Source organism: Fundulus heteroclitus, chromosome 20 (assembly GCF_011125445.2).
Source record: "Fundulus heteroclitus isolate FHET01 chromosome 20, MU-UCD_Fhet_4.1, whole genome shotgun sequence".
Classification (NCBI taxonomy): domain Eukaryota; kingdom Metazoa; phylum Chordata; class Actinopteri; order Cyprinodontiformes; family Fundulidae; genus Fundulus; species Fundulus heteroclitus.
In genome coordinates, this window is record NC_046380.1 from 22,423,548 (window position 1) to 22,440,073 (window position 16,526).

At 42.2% G+C, this 16,526-nt stretch overlaps 2 protein-coding genes across 2 annotated transcripts; both read right to left on the reverse strand.

The window, feature by feature from the left end:
• Positions 1 to 24: 24 nt before the first annotated feature.
• ccnd3 (cyclin D3) lies at positions 25 to 4,730 on the reverse strand. The gene is made up of 5 exons (XM_012863767.3): positions 4,384 to 4,730; positions 4,088 to 4,303; positions 2,250 to 2,415; positions 1,477 to 1,619; positions 25 to 569 (listed from the first exon to the last, which is right to left on the reverse strand). The coding sequence occupies exons 1-5, from the start codon at positions 4,606 to 4,608 to the stop codon at positions 387 to 389; spliced, it is 933 nt and encodes a 310-aa protein (XP_012719221.2). The 5' UTR covers positions 4,609 to 4,730; the 3' UTR covers positions 25 to 386.
• A 1,970-nt stretch (positions 4,731 to 6,700) lies between these two features.
• On the reverse strand, positions 6,701 to 16,491 carry bysl (bystin-like). The gene is made up of 7 exons (XM_012863765.3): positions 16,076 to 16,491; positions 14,926 to 15,082; positions 14,671 to 14,809; positions 13,530 to 13,663; positions 13,270 to 13,430; positions 7,570 to 7,672; positions 6,701 to 7,464 (listed from the first exon to the last, which is right to left on the reverse strand). The coding sequence occupies exons 1-7, from the start codon at positions 16,356 to 16,358 to the stop codon at positions 7,110 to 7,112; spliced, it is 1,332 nt and encodes a 443-aa protein (XP_012719219.2). The 5' UTR covers positions 16,359 to 16,491; the 3' UTR covers positions 6,701 to 7,109.
• Between the last annotated feature and the right edge of the window lie 35 nt (positions 16,492 to 16,526).

Below are 16,526 nucleotides of genomic sequence, written 5' to 3' on the forward strand. Positions count from 1 at the left end.
CTGACTGTTTGTGGCCCACATGAATGTTTTTTTTTTTTTTTTTAATTGGACTCATTTTAAGCATAGTTGTTGAAATCCTGCAGGAACATCATTTTCAACTTATCAACACTGAAGATGAGGTAAAAAGAAACTCAAACATTTGACAGTAGAAAGTACACAAACATTGCTGTCAAGCTTGAAGCGCAGCTTAGTATCACAAGCGTGGATGATAGCTCAGGAAGTTTAATCTGAGTTTTTAGAACAGATTTATTTAACCATATGAATTCAGATTTTCAAAATTCAGAATACTGACAATACTAGATTTAGAAGTTGAGGCACAGATGGGTTTAAGTTGCGCTGCTTTCTGAATTTGGTCTCTTGGTTGTAGTTTCAATCATCTTAATAGTTCATAGCGGGGAGGAATGTTTGAGCTTAATTTCCTGAGACGCTGTAAGATCCTGGATGTCTGCAGGGGTGTTGCTGATCCCTGAACTGTGTGCGTCTTTCCTGCCAGCTCCATCCTGGAACCAGGAGGGCACATGGAGCTCCAACACGTTTCCCAGCAGCTCGCAGCAGCAGAGGATAGTGCTCTGTTCAGGGTCAGAAGTTTTAAAGAAATCATGGATAAGGCTTCATTTAAAATATATTAACATATTTACATATAAACATTCATATATATATATATATATATATATATATATATATATATATATATATATATATATATATATATATATATATATATATATATATATATATATTTATTAATTATATCTCAAGATCAGTAAAAACATAAAGTTTATTTCAGTCATTTAATTCAAAAAGTGAAGGATGAAGTAAAGGATTCAGAGCCTGAATGACCTCCCTAAGGCCACATCAAAGCATCTCAGGTTCAGACTTTGACTAGGCCTCTCCAACACCTTCCCACATTTTTCTCGTGCATTTAAGATGTGGACTTATTATGTGTTCTTCAAATCATTGTCCTGCCGTAAAGCCCAAGTTCACTTAAGATCACAAAATGATGCCCAGGCATGCTGCTTTTTTTTTTTTTGGATTTTCTGGTGGAGAGCAGAATCTATGGTTACACCAGTTACTCCAATTTTTTTACTCCAGTTCTGTAGCATCAAATCAGCCCGAGACAGTTGCATTACGCACAAGTTTGACTGTATATTGTTCTTTTTCTGAAATGTTGGACCATCTGAGGTCAAATGGGGGGCAAATCTTTCTAAAAGTTCCCCGGAATAGTTTCCAAAAAAATCCTGGCAATCATCAAGATGTTTTTAAAAATTTGTTGGAGGGGCTGAAACACTTAAGTGTCACAAAAAGGAAAGACGGAAGAAATTTGCTTTATTTTTTCACGGCACTGTTTAAAAATGTTTTTTTTTCTTGAGGCTGATAAAGTTTGGGGGGGAGAAAAGGGCTCAAACAACACCGATCACTGTTGACAGGGCAAAGTCAAAGTGATAGCAGTGAATGCTAGTTAAATATTACCCTTACCACATCAGCAGCCAGCAGGTCGGCCAACAGCTTGATAACTGAGTCTGATGAGTCGTGGCTGTCCACCATCTTTAGCCTCTGCAGGGCAACGTGGACACAGGCACATGTAAGAGTAGAGGGCAGGAAGGCTAAAAACCTGCAGTCTGAGGAAACAAAAAGAGGAGGGGGGGGGGGTTACCAGAGTTTACATCATTGTGAGGATTTCTGTGATACTCGAGGCTGCAGGGCAACACCGAGACACGCCCTGAAAGACAAACAGAGAGAGGAAGTGCCTTCCCAAAACCTGTCCACCTAATATCCTAACTGCTGCAGGCAGGAGAAACCGTGAGACAAATCCATTCTGTCTTTGCGTCACACCTTTTCAAATCTTGAGATCCGGGAATTATTTTTATTGTATGTGCTGTAACATTATAGTGCGTCTTAACTGCAGGTATGCCTGTGACCTGCTGCCTCTGGCAGAGAATCGTGGGAACTGAGCCAACTGAATAGTCGGGGCCCGGGTCTTTCACGGCAGGACAATGCAGGATTACACAAACTCGGCTCCCTGCCTCCAGACCAAAAGTGCTGACACGACGTGACCATAGTAATGGCCACTGCCGACCGTTCCCTGCTTGCAAAAAAAGGCTCGATTACGTAAAAGTCGTCCGTTGCTCAGTCGCTCAAAACATAAAACAGATTCTTTGTGATTGCGAGGCGAAATGCGTAACCAGGCAAATCGATCGACTTTTGAGCCAACCATCTCATGTGTAGGTAACACAAGTTATGCAACTTACCCATTGTAGCCACGGCGATGTAGCAGAGAACGTGTTGGCGGATGTGCTGGAGGTGAGGGGCCCGGACGAAAGGGAGAAGAGCGTGGAGAATTGGCTCCAGGAAGTCAGAGGGGACCACCGAGGCCAGACACCAGTCTAACCTGGACACCACCGCCACCTCCCACTGCTGCAACACACACATTCCTCTGAAGCAATCCACCATTATAATCCCACCGCAGGAGCATTCACACACATGGGGCCCCCCGTTCCTGACACTCAGGAAGAACACTGACCTTCAAGAGCTCTATAGTCGTGTGTCCCTAAATGCTAACAAACGAAGCTAAATTCTGGTAGGCTGTAAAATGGTTTCAGAATCGTACAGAAATAAACCGCACTGGTATTTTGCACTGATATCATTGATGTGTGCTTCATATTAAACACAAGGAGGACATTCTCCACGTTGAGAAGCTTTAAAGTCACCGAGAATGTTCGGCACATAAAAAGAAATATTCTGCACAGGGTTCCTGCACGTTCTCCTGGTTCGATTTCCAGACTTTTCTAGACCCCTAAATTTGTTTTATTTTTAGACAATTTTTAAATATAAACATTTATTTTGCCGAATTTATTGTGCATTTTATTTCCCCCTCCACTTTCCTGCTCCACTTGGGTCTTACTCCGAAAACCACACCCACCCTATGACGGCAGAATCCAGCCTGGAGGAATGAGGGGCGCATTGATCAAAAGAGGAAGCAAGAAGCCAATGGTAACTCTGGAGGAGCTGCAGATGTCCACAGCTCAAGTGGGATAACCTGTCAGTTAGGGCTTGGCAATATTTAAAATAATGTAATATTTTTGAAGAGGTATAAGGTTAGACTGTAACGTTTGTATCGAGATGGTCTATATTGCGTTATAATTATGTAATCCAGTAGGTTATTTTTCAGTTGTTTGTTAAAGAAAATGTGCCTGTGAGACATCTGGGGTAAAGCTTAGATTGAGAAAAGCTTTTTTTTTTTATAATTACTTCATGAAAAGAAAAACGTATCGAGATAAATATCGTATATCGGCATTCAGCCTAAAAATATTGCCTGTCCCTGCTGTGAGTCACATACTTGACAAATCTGGCTTCTATGGAAGTGTAGCAAGAAGAAGGACATTTTTTTTGATAGAGCCAAGATGTGTGCAGCTCACTACAAGGCATAAGGGACTCAGCTAAGGAGGAAGAAGGCCCACTGGGCAAAGAAGTAACACAAAAACATGCACTGTGCACGTTATCCTCCCACTTCACATTCATGCTCCTCTTTTGTGTTGGTCTGGGTTGAAATTCAAACATAATCCATTGAGGTTTGAGGTTGTAATGGGTGTGACTAAATGGGGAAAATGTTTAATGAGTGTGAACACCTCTCAGAGGTACAGTGTGTTTTCCCCTGGGTGCTAGTCCATGGAGCTCATATGATACATGTGGCCTGAAACTGATCACAGCTGGACTCCGTGTTAAATCCACATTTATTCATGTTTTATTAGGTCAATTAGGAGCCAACGAGAAAGACAAATCAATGCAAATTTCACTCAAGAGATAGATTAAATAGTTCATCAGTTCAAAACATTAGTGAACTGTTTCTTAGAGGTCGCAGTTGAACCAGATTCCAGGAAATACTTTTCCAAGGGGCTGTCAGTTCAAAATAATATACATTAAAATGGATTTCAGCTTTAAGATGGACAGTTTCATATAATATTAACACATTGTCACCTGTTTGGACACTTTAATTCTACTCTAGATCCTGGAAAAAGAAATCTTTTTGCCAAATATGAACCAAAGTGAAACAAAAGGAAGTAAAATCAAAAAATCAAAAAAGATTTACCAGGATGGCTGAGACTGAAACCGAGTTGTCCGTGTAGATGGAAAGCTTGTCTGCCGTCAGGGGGACCATTTCTCTCATTTTGGAGGCCAGGAGCAGGCAGACCACCCCTAGAAGCTGCAGCTTGGACCTCTCAACGGGGAAACGGCTCAGGTAGGAGTCCAGGTAGAGAACAGCCTGCGGGAACACCTCCTCCTCACACCGCTGCTCCTCACACACCTGTCACACACACACGCTGGGTTTTATTCTCAGGATAACCCACTTCACGGACGCATTTTAGCGACAGATAACCGACATGCCTTGAACATCCACACCGTGAGAACCCCCCTCATGTGAGGCTGGACGTCCGTCTGGACCTTCCCGAAGGAGGAGAGCGACACCCGGCCGGTCTCCTCCAGGGCCTTCAGGTTGACCAGGACTCTGGGGTCGCCGCTAACAGGGGCGTCGTTTCCCGCTCTGGGGAACACACACCCCGCTGCTTCTGGGGCGGTTTTTATCCCCGAGACAAGCCTGAAGCTCTCCATCCTCACTCAGCCGCTTTAGACGGAGAAACGTGGCCTCCGACGGGCGGTAAACCGGCGTTAGCGGAGATCAGGGGGGGCTAGCAGCACCTGCTGCTTAGCTAAGGGTCCCGTTGCCATGGCCACAAGGACCATGGCAACGAACGGGACCCTTACGCTGCGTCCCGTTGGGCGTAAAAAGTTTGACCCATTTACTGATTTCTTCCGTGATCAGATTAAATGTTTCAGATCAAAAATATAGTTTAGAAGAGGATAACCTTCATTAAAAAGATTTAAAAAAAAACAACAACAATAGTTCTCAAGAAACACTTTATTAGAAGAACAAAGCTGTCCAAACCCGCTTTTGACAAAAATGTATTTGACTTTTTGATTTGTATTCGGACGAGCTGTCAACAACACTTTAAGTTCCGGTAATACTGGATGGGCAGCTGGCAATCTGGTGGCTTTCATTCCGAGCACTGCAGTTGCCTAATATTTATTCAGACTGTGGCATGGAGTGTGACCTTAAAATACAACTAAGAAGGACAGAACGCAGGGGCGGTTCTAGACAGGGGGCAACAGGGGCCAGTGCCCCTGTGCCAAAGACATGATATTAAATACATTTCTTATGATGATATATGCAATAATTTAAATTTGAAAATTAAAGTTTCACGTTTAGTTCCAGCCATAATGAGATAGGATCAGAGGTCTGCAACCTGCAGTTCCACAATTGCCTCTTTGGGTCACTTCATATATTAAACAATGAAATATCGACCTGTTTAGTCCCCCCCCAAAACACAAGTTTGGATCTTGTACAGTCAAGGTGAAAATTATGTTTAAATCATACTGTACTCCTCTGTACACCACTCATCTTTGATCTAATTATTAAAGAGAAAGCTTGCAAAGGCTGCAGGAGGCCTACAACAATGCTTTACATGTGCTTCTCAGGAGGCCTAGTGCAACTGAGATGTTTCTTTCATTAGGACTAAACACACTGCAAGCAACCTAGCGTAAACTTATGCACACCTTTATCTGTCGACTGAATGAGTCAGTGAATCACTGGTTGATATCAGATGTAGTGACATTCATTACCAGTCCAGGATGTGGAGACGTTGGTACTGTTGTTGTTTTTTAAGTGATTTACTGCATTAATCTGTTGTGTCTCTCTTTGTATATTTTAGACTTTGAGTCCATAATAAAGTTTGAATTGAATTTATCAACTGCGTTATTTTTAACTGCGTTCAATTTCGCTTGTCAAGTCCTCGGCAGAAATTAACAGCAGAACCTGTCTGGCGACATGAAGTAGACCAGTCTTAAAGAGCAATACGTTATGTCCTCTGGTTATTGTTGTCAGATAAAATTCTGAATTGTCTCCCAGTTTTAAAAAAAAGAAGCAAAAACTGAAGGAAACTGTAAAAGGGAAAATACATTTTCCTTTTCAACTTTACACCAAACCTGAGAAATTCACAAATAGGTGGAAACTGAGAACAAGTGGCAGGATCGCATGGGGATATGAAGAGAGAAACTGCAAAGACTGAAATCCTTCCTGACTGTAGCCCAGGCTTTACGGCAGTGTTGGATCAGTGGATCGACCATCTTTATCAATGGGAGGAAGAAGAGGAGAACCCAATAAGGAAGCACAGAAAATGTCCCAGACCAAATCCAGCAGACAAGGACTTTTATCCTCTCTGAACTGTGATCAGATATTAGCTGATAAATATTTGCTGCCATGTCAGACAGGTAAAGTCCAAATTTACAGTTCCTTTTGGATTTTTGTTTTGTTTTTCCTAATAAAAGTGATTATGAAAACTAGGGGGGAAAGACTTTTTGGGAATAATTAATAGTAAAAAATTGACATATTAAGAAGAATTTTCTTTTCTTTTTTTCTAATTTAATACAACCCAACAGAGTTCTGTTTAACAGAGACCTTTATAACAGGTCATATTTTAAATTGTTTAGTATTTTACAAAGGTTTCCTTTCAGATGTTTGTGTTTTCTCTTCATTGTGACAAACTGACAAAAGTAAAAGATTAGATGCTCTAAAAGTTTACCAAGACCCGATCTCAGCTGCAGTGACTGAGATAACTTGGATTTATAAAATTCAAACTTTCAAACCAACTCTTCCAAGACTTTAATAATGGATGAAGTCATAACCTGAAGACAGCAGCTGAGCTTGTGTGGCTGGTTAGAAAAAACAAGCAACAAATAAAAATCAATGACCATGTCTAAAGCATTCATTTGATCTTTAATCCGTGCTCCTAGCTCATCTTACTCTGAATCCAATTCATTCACACAACAACAGTCTCCTTATTGCCAGGCTCAGACTTGTGCTATGAAATAACATCTTACATCACTCCCCTAATGAGTATGCTTGGTGTGCAAACAAGATGGAGCTCGACCAGAATTACAACTCCCAGATTCCACACAGGTCTTGTTATTCTAGCATTTCCAACGTGACAGTAGCCAAAGTCTTTTCAAGCGGAGGGAACATGATAAAGCAGCGGGACGCACCACGCCAGTCTAAATCAGTCCATCTCCACCACAGCAGGGAGTCCAACTTCAACATCTCGTGACTCCGAGTTCTGCAGCTCCCTGCGGATCTCTGCAGAAATCTGAGGGTGCGTTTGGATCCTGAGCAGCTCCAGCAGCGCTTCCTTCTGCTCGGAGGCCAGGTCGGCCTTGTAGCGCTGCGCCAGCGTGAGGAGGCTCTGGTGCCACAGCACAGGAAGGACGCGTTTTTCGCTGCGGAAAGACAGGAAGTGGGCCACCAAGGCATCCAGGACACGGAAAGGCAGGGCGTACTTCTTGTCCAGCAAGAGACGCAGGAAAATGCTGTTGGCACCGTTGTACTCCATCTCTGCCAATTTAAGCATTGCCGCGCTGAAAGACACACGAACGATTAGACCAGTTATACAACACCGAAGGTCTTCAGAGACAGCGGGGCCTTATGTGGTGCCGAGTGTGGGAGCGAGGGAGACGCCTTACCTGGAGTGCAACACTGGGATTGAGCATTTGGTTAGTATGCTTCCAATAATGATGGCTTCCCTGAGGGTACAGGTCCCAGATTCACATAATGGAATTAGTATACCTGTGTTGCAAAAACAAGGCAAAAAGTATTGGGTCAGTACACCAGTGAGACATAGAAAACAACTTAAAGTAATTTAATACACAGCAGCTGGAGCAAAAAAACCCACAAAATATAAAAAGGTGGAGAAACACACCATATCCAAAGATATTCACACCTCATGAACTTTTTCCTCATCTGTCACATTAATAGTAATAGTAATATCATCTTTATTGTCATTAAAACATACATTGAAACATACATTACAACAAAATTTGTTCTCCGCTTTTAACCCATCACCCTTGGGGAGCAGTGGGCTGCCATGTGCGGCACCTGGGAAGAAATCTGGGGTTAAGGGTCTTGCTCAGGGACCCAGAGTGCAGGCGCTGGGGATCGAACCGGGTACTTGCATCCTTCTCTGACTGCAAGCGCGCTGCTCTAACCACTCGGCCACAACCTCAAACCTTAACCACCAAAACGTGTGGTTTTTATTGAAATTCCGCCCCATTTACCAATGCAACCGATTACATTCAGATGAGACGGGATTAGTATACAGATCTGTGTTTAATTGCGTCTCAATATACACCCAGCTGCTCTGTGAAGGCCTCAGAGGTTTGTTAGAGAACATTAGCGAACAATCAGCCCCCGTGAAGACCAAGGAACACCTCAGACGGGTCAGGGAGGAAGTAGTGGAGAAGTCCAGATCATCGAGGTAAGTTATGACGAGCATCAATCAGAGAAGCAGCCACTATGACTCTGGAGGAGCTGCAGAGATCCGAAGCTCAGGTGCGGAAATCAGTAGACCGGACAACTATTAGTTGTGCATTTCACAGATCTAGCCTCGAGGGAAAAGTGGCGGTAATAAAGCCGTTGTTAAAAGATAGTCATGAAAAGTCTTGGTTTGCAGTTGCCAGAAGCTATGGAGGAGTCACAGCAGAAACATGTGGAAAAAGACAGATGTTCTTGGTCTACATCCAAAACTTTATGTGGCAGAAAACAAATGCTCCACATCAGCCTGATCACACCAGCTCCACGGGAAAAGATGTGGACAGCAGGATCATGGTGGGGACAGCAAAGATGGTGAAGAGTTGAAGATGGATGGAGCCAAACGCCGGGCAATCCTGGAAAGGATCTGTTCAGGGGCTGCTTCCAAAACATGAAACTGGGTGGAGATTTCACCATCCAGCAGGAAGGAGACCATAAACATCACGCCAGGGTTACAATAGCTAGAAATGCTTTAGACCAAATCTTATTTACGTGCTAGAATGGCCTAGTCAAAGCAAAGCACTAAATTAAATCTGTTTAAAGACTAAAAAATGTAAATCAGTGAGGCTGAAGACAACGTAACGTTTGTCCTTGTCATTTCTCGTCACGATTAAGCACTTCTTTGTCTATCTTGTACAATCCCAGTAAAATGTTCAGATGTTTATGGTTCTAACATGACAACATGTGGAAAAGCTACGGTGGTATGAATAGGTGCCACGGGTGCATTGATAGGCCAGCTGACAGGGCCACACAATGACCTCCGTCCTTCAGTCAGAACACCGGACAGCAAACAGAACAACAACCCAAAACATACTGCAAAGGCCACAAAAGAGCGCCTAAAGAAAAAAGGTCGCAAAGGTCAAGAAATGCCGTCAAACCAGTCTCCAGCTTGTAATCCTTGAGAAAATCTGTGGACAAACCTGAAGCACAGCTGAAGTTCCTTATGCTGGTATCAAGTCATATTTTACTACAGGATAAATGCTTATCTCACCCAAATCTTTATTTTTTACTTCTGGGTTTTGGTCGATCTCTCTAGACTTAAATTTAACTACCATGAAAACTTGGACTGTTCCCCAGTTTCTGAGTGAGCTGTCTTAGAAAATCAGCAGGGCATGAGATCCTAATCCTCCTCCTGTAAGTTTAACCACAGCACCATGAGCAACATCTTCCTGACCGAGTTGTCCAGGCCAGTAAATCTTGAAAAGGCAGCAAAAATCCTTAGTGTCCTCTACAACCCGAGTTTCTCCTGGTCCTGCATGGTAGGGCCGTTTCTATGCTGTCTGCCACAAACCCGACTTCAAGATGACATAAGAGGTTATTGACAAACTTCTGTAGCACTTGATGTGATGCAATCATTTGAATTGATGCAATCAGTAGTGCAGGGACACAGAGACACATCTAAAACATCAAGGACTGTGGGCCTCGAGGACCATGGTTGAGAAACGCAGCCCTGAAGGTTGAAGTGTGGATCCTTATGTGGAAATGACAAGTAACGATTTCCTCGGTTGTATCCACCTGGGTTCTTTGTTTCAGGACTTGACTGATAATCTGTTGACAATATAGCGTCATAAATATGCATTAATTGTTATATTAGCTAGCAGCTGTTCTGGTTCAGAAAAAAAAAGGAAAAAGGTAGGTATTGTTTAACAGGATTTTAGTTTAATCAAAACATCTGTAGCTTTATTCATTGTTAAAGTAAAGCTATAACCACCACAAAGCAGCAATGCATTTATTCCAGTGACAAATGTATATGTACAGATTCTTATGTGGGCAAATATAAACATTTCTGCTAAACTCAATGAATGGAAACTGAATCTAGGTATGCATTTTCCTAATAATCCAGCTTCTGGCACATTGGTATTTATTTCAAACACTGCCACCTAGTGGTAATAAGTCATTGTTTTGTTATATATATATATATATATATATATATATATATATATATATATATATATATATATATATATATATATATTAATAAGTAATTAATCCACTCATTATTTAGGACATTGCTTTTGTTTACTAGTCCCGGAGCAACTTGTTGACACGAGCAGCAACAGGATCAGAAGATGAGCCCTTCAGCAGCCACCCACGGACTTATTTGACCCAGTTTCGGTGGACAGTGACACTCGTTACGAAGCAGCGGTGTCGTTTACTCAACACACAGCTTTTAATCCTCTCTCAGCGTCCCCCAGAATAAAATGTAGAAATCCAGGACTATAATTAGAAATGTGTCAGATCCCAGGGAGCCTGGCATTTCTGCTGCGCGACAAGCTGTCAAATCCTTTCATTCATTTCATTCACCCCCCCCTGCAAAAGTTGGAAGTTGGCCCCGGCGTGCAGTGGACATGAAACGAAGACCTACATAGTGATCACTGTTTACCCGCCTGGCAGCTGTATGCAAAAGTTGGAACAAGCAAATAAAGGCGGCGATGGACACTGAATATAAACTGTCCAGGGGCCTCAGTTTGTCTGGGTGTACTTCACCGGCCGTTTTAGGAGCAGGTTAGATCGTTGCCCTGCTGTAAATGGCAAATGGATTAAATGTATCTAGCATTTTGTTAGTCACACTGACCACTCAGAGCACTTTACGCTAAAAGCCACATAGAAATAGGCAAAACTTTGGTCTTCATGGAGGTCGGTATTCTCCGTGCTGAGAAGATCTTGCTCAAACAGTTCACTAAGTTTGTTTCTGACAAACGCAGCGGCACAAACCCTCATGTCCAAGATGGTTTGTTGCAGCAAAAGCAGGTGGAAAGTAGAAGTATTTTTAAGAAGACCGGTATAGAACGGGATAAGGGCATTATATTGAGGTCTATGGACCCTGAAGGACAAGTCCAGTACTCCAAGCGTTCAGAACCACGTTTGCTTTGTGGCAGGCAGCATTGCCCTGCTGAAAGATGCCACGGCCAGCAGGGATTACCATTTTTCCATGAAACAGCATACATGGTCTGCAAAAACGCTTTAGGTAGGGTATATGTGTCAAAGAAATGCCCATATGGTTGGGCGGACTCGAGGTTTCTCAAGAGAAGTGGCGTTTAAACGTTTTGTTATGTGGACCACAATGGTTAAATCTAAAGTATCCATTGTGCCAAACTATCTATCTATCTATCTATCTATATATATATATATATATATCTATATCTATATATATATCTATATATATATATATCTATATCTATATATATATATATCTATATATATATATATATATATATATATATATATATATATATATATAAATAAAACAAATAAAGTAGTCAGATTTTGTGCAGGAAAGGGCAATGAGTCATTGTAGACCCAAAAAAGAAAGGAATCCAGGGTAATTCAGTCTATGTAAAACAGAAATAGATGGAAAAAGGGACAATAAGTGTATTAGCACAGTGCAGGAAAAGTTCCTGTGACACACAATGGAAATAAAACTCTAATACAGATTGTTTCCGATTCTTAGTGCAGCTGTCAGGAAAGCCATTACTAAAAAACTGCCTAAGCCATAAACACCTACAATAAATGACAGGATGGATATATTTTTCAAACCAAGCAGACTTGGTTTGAAAAATATAAATGTCTCTGTCTCTCAAATATTAATTTACTACAGGCATGCTCCACTGTTCAGTTTGTTGTTGTTATTCTCGTCACTTGTGTTTATAAGAAAAATACATAAATAAATGAAAGCAATCCCTGTGACGTTGTAGAGGTATAAAAAAAGTCAGCGAGGCAGAGCTGCTTTGGTCTTGATCTCGCGGGCCGAGCAAAACGCTGCATCTTTGAAGAAACCTTGGATCCAGAATCACAGCAATCTGCCGTCAGAGTATCCGCTGGCCACACCCTGACCGAAAATAAGACTAGGTGTCTGACCCTGACCCGTCCTGAGCTCCTGCAGGAAAGAATCTAAAAGAATCATAGCTTCCCCAGAAAATACGGTGTCCGTCTATTCCTTAACAGCGTGCTAAAATGTGCCTCTATTATCGCAACTAAAGCTAAAAGCCAAACATTTTCTTAATCTAACCGCTAACCGGTGTTTGTCATTTTGTGAGTCTATAAATGCTTTGAGCCGCCATCTTGTGAAACCACCATAGCCGTTCAATCAGCCACTATGACGGCTAGTTGACACAACATTAGGAACCAATTGTCTAATCCTTTTAAAAATCCTAGTTTATTAAAACAATATTTGACTTTCCTTTCTGCTTGCTTGAACACAAAACAGTTGTTCTTAACTAGTTTTGAAGCTAATTGGACCTCTAGCTAAACTCCTCAAATGAAACCCTGGTTCTTAAAGCGTAAATAATGACACTGAGCTGATGTCATTGCAGCATTTGATTGATTTCAGTTCTCTCCCCTTTCCTTTACTCTGTAGTTTGTTAGTTTTGATTAGCCTTCTCATTTTTACTTAGTAGTTTAGTTGTAGAAGTTACTAGCTTAGTCAAAGTGTTGGTTATGATATAATTTAACTATGTTGAAGCATTTTGTCGATAAAGTCTTGTATTTTAGAGCAAAGATATTTATTTTAATCTGTATATGCAGGGCTGCTGTTTGAGAACACAAGTGCAGGAATTCCCTCCATCTATTAATAATACCTCACCAGGCAGGTATTCATAAAGCAATAATTGACAGAGATATGTTAGGCTGTTGTTTCCTGATAATCAGGTGATGCCCCGACTTAGTAATTTTGATTAGAATGACTAATTTTGTTAATAATTACCTTTGGTCACTCATAGCATAACCAAACCTATGTCAGCTCTTTCTGCTGCTCCTGTGCTCTTTCTACACGGTCCGGATTGACCACTGGCCAACCAGACGTGCAGCTTTAATAACAAACAACTTTCATTCAATAAGTAAAGCTATGTTAGTGCCACCTTTAAACCACGCTCCTGGTTTGAACAGGGCCTTCTTCAGGGCGCTGTAGAGGTGAAAGTTGAGCCGCTTGTACTCTGCGATGTCGTCCCGCACTCTGGGCAGCAGCACCAGGTTGTAAAATCTCTGGGCCATTCGCTCTTTGAGATTAGAGGAGAAGATCCTGCAACAAAAAAGGATTTCATTTTGCAACGTTAAACCACCTGATGAGTGCCTCTGATGCCTCCATAAGAATCGCTTTGACGATGAACGATAAAGCCACCTCGTTGCTTGGTACATGGCGGCTGCTGTCCAGGACTCGGGCTCGGTCAAATACAGAACCTGCTCCCAGTTTGAGAGCGCCGGGATTATTTTAAAAGCCTTGGGCAGTTTACCGCTGCGGTACTTTGACAAAACCTGACAGAGAAGAAATTAAGAAGTCAGTCTGAGTTGTTCCCGGGGCTACATTTAAATTGCATTTTAAATAGAGCAAACCTTTTACAACCAACTCCTACTGAGAGGAACCTACACGGGTCTGTAGAATGTCAGGGAAACATGCGATAATATTGTTGATTTTTGGCATGAAGATATAGCTAACCATAAATACAGGCTTTTTTAAGCCTTCAAAATGTAACTATAGGCAAATACATGATGAAATATTGCAGATATCCATTTGTTATGAAATAGTTGTTTTCCTTCAAACCGAGAGAAAGATCCTTCCTTCACTGCAAAGCCACTTCTTCCCATCTCAAAAGAGAGGAGTTACTGTAGCTGTGCAGACTAGGTGCTAAAAGAGCCACTTTGTCTCAACTTCGAGCAGAAAAGATTACGCTCCGTTTTACATCGGCGGTCGTTGGGCGCCCTGTGTATTGGGCAGGGGCGGCGCAGTCAGGTAGGTACTTCCTGGAGGGGTTGGGGTAAAGGGTACTTGTTTTCCAGCACAGGGAGAGACTGCTGCCTCAATAGCAGATTTCCAGAGAACTAATTAGACATGCATGAATCAAGCAAAATACCACTATGGTCATGATTCTGATGAAGGAATAGTAGCATAACTTCTCCTTCTTAAGGAGGCCAAAGGAACTCCTTCTTAGAGGTTCTGGGGGTGATCACCTTATCTATTGGTTGTCCCACATGGCGATCATTGTGATACGCTCAGATAACACCAATGTGCTTGGGTTATGACGGTAAAGTTATAATATTATGAGAATAAAGTCGTAAAATTTCGAGAACTCTCACAAAACAGTGCAGCGTTCCCACAGTGTTAAAATGAAGAATCTTGGGAACCTTGTAAAGTTATACTTTGGTACTGGTTTCACAAATAAAATAATACAAAATCTTTTTAGCACATCCGCATCAAATCATCACACGACCCCCAGTTTGGGTGTCAGTGAGTAAAACCACTCCCCGTATTTCAGACAACTCACCTTACTAACACCTCTGTACACCTCTATTACTCTCGGGTCCAGCTGGGGCATCGGCTGCCCAGACACCTCAGACATCACCGTTCCGACCTCAGTCTGCTTCTCTGTGATCTTTTCCATGATGATGTCCGCCAAGGTCCTCCTACAACGACCACAAAAAGCAAAACCATCCTAGGACTGAAAGAGAAACTTAACCTCCCAATCCATCCACACCAGTCCCCGCAGTCAGGTCCAGAAAGAAATCATGTTACTCCTCACCTCACCGGAGGGTTCTTATTCATGAACATCTCCATGGCCTTCTCGTCGGCGGGGTCCACAACCACTTCAGCGTCGCACTCTGCGTCTGCATCGCCAGCAGCTGCTTCTCCCAGCGCTGGCCACTCCTCATCAGAGTCACCATCCTGAGAGTCAGGGCCTTTAACGGGAATGTATGGTACAGATAAAACATGAGGTAGGAACTAGGGGTGTAAATCAGCAGCTTCTTCATGATACGATGTCATATCGATTTGTTTGGATGGCGATACGATATTTGCCAACATCACAAAGTCAGTTACGATTTCCGATTGACGCAATCGATGTGATGCGAGATCATCTCCCCATCTGACACTTTTAATTACAATTATTTCAACTCACAGACGAACCTAAAGATGTTCACTATAGTCTCATGCATTCATTTCAAAATAAAGGCGTATGTTTAAAAAGACTGCATGGATCAATATTTTAATTGTGCATCGATGTAACTGGATCGTTAATCATTTAATCGATCTAACGATGGACCGATTCATCGTTACACACCTAGTGGGAACAGAGTTCCTGCCCACACGTCCCAAACTCACATTTCTAGATGTTTATAACAACTATAATGACAATCTGGACTATATTAATTGCCTGCTTCCAACTTCACAACTCAATTGTGTGCCTTCTTTGTTCAGAACAGCTGGATTTATATGAGCTAAATTGATATACAAGTGGGAAGAAATTTTAAATTAGGAGATATTTAAAGGCAACTGGCTGCAATGATTTTTTTATTTAGGGTTATCTGACTGAATGGGAGGTTCAATGGGGACGCGTTAAATATATATTTTTTATACTACTTGAGTTTGACAGAGCTTTAAGTGGGTCTGCCACAATAAACACACAAATGAGATTTTTTTTTTAACGGCTAATTGTGCAGGCATACTTTCCTTCGTAAGTCATTGTACAAATAGAGCTAATCTGATTTTAAAGTGAATTTGACTTGAGAAGATAAATAATCCACTGAACTGACAACAAAAATTGTCCAAATCGATAAGGACACTGGTTTAAATACTCTACAGTGTACTCTTCTTTCAAACAAACTGTCCTGTTTATTTATTTTTAATGTTGTTGTCAATGATTTGTATGACCAGACTAAATCATTTAACCTCACCCAGGACAGTAGCTGGTGCCTTCTTCTTCTCCGGGGCCAGACCATACTCAGTCTGCAGCTCTTCCTGCTGAATCCGGGCCTGCTGTAAGATCCTCCGGGACAGACGCTCGTCGACGTACTGATCGTCGTTTTCTGTCCGGACATCTCGCCCCTTCGCCCGGCCTCGGGCTCGGATCGTGTCCGCTTGCAGGATCTGGTCGGCCAGAGCCACCGCCACTCCTCCGCCGCTCTTCTCTCCTCCTCCTCCTGCTCCTCCTCCTTTGGACTTCTTTGCTTTGGGCATCGCTAACTCAGGCTGGGGCGATATCAGAAGCGTTATTTATTGGCATCAGTGACCAAAAGCACGCGCGCACTTCGGCAAATAGTGTAAACAACACGCTTTAGCTCAACACGTGCGGACGTCGCCTTCGAAGGAAGTGACGTAAACGGCAACGCACAGCATCCAGGTTAG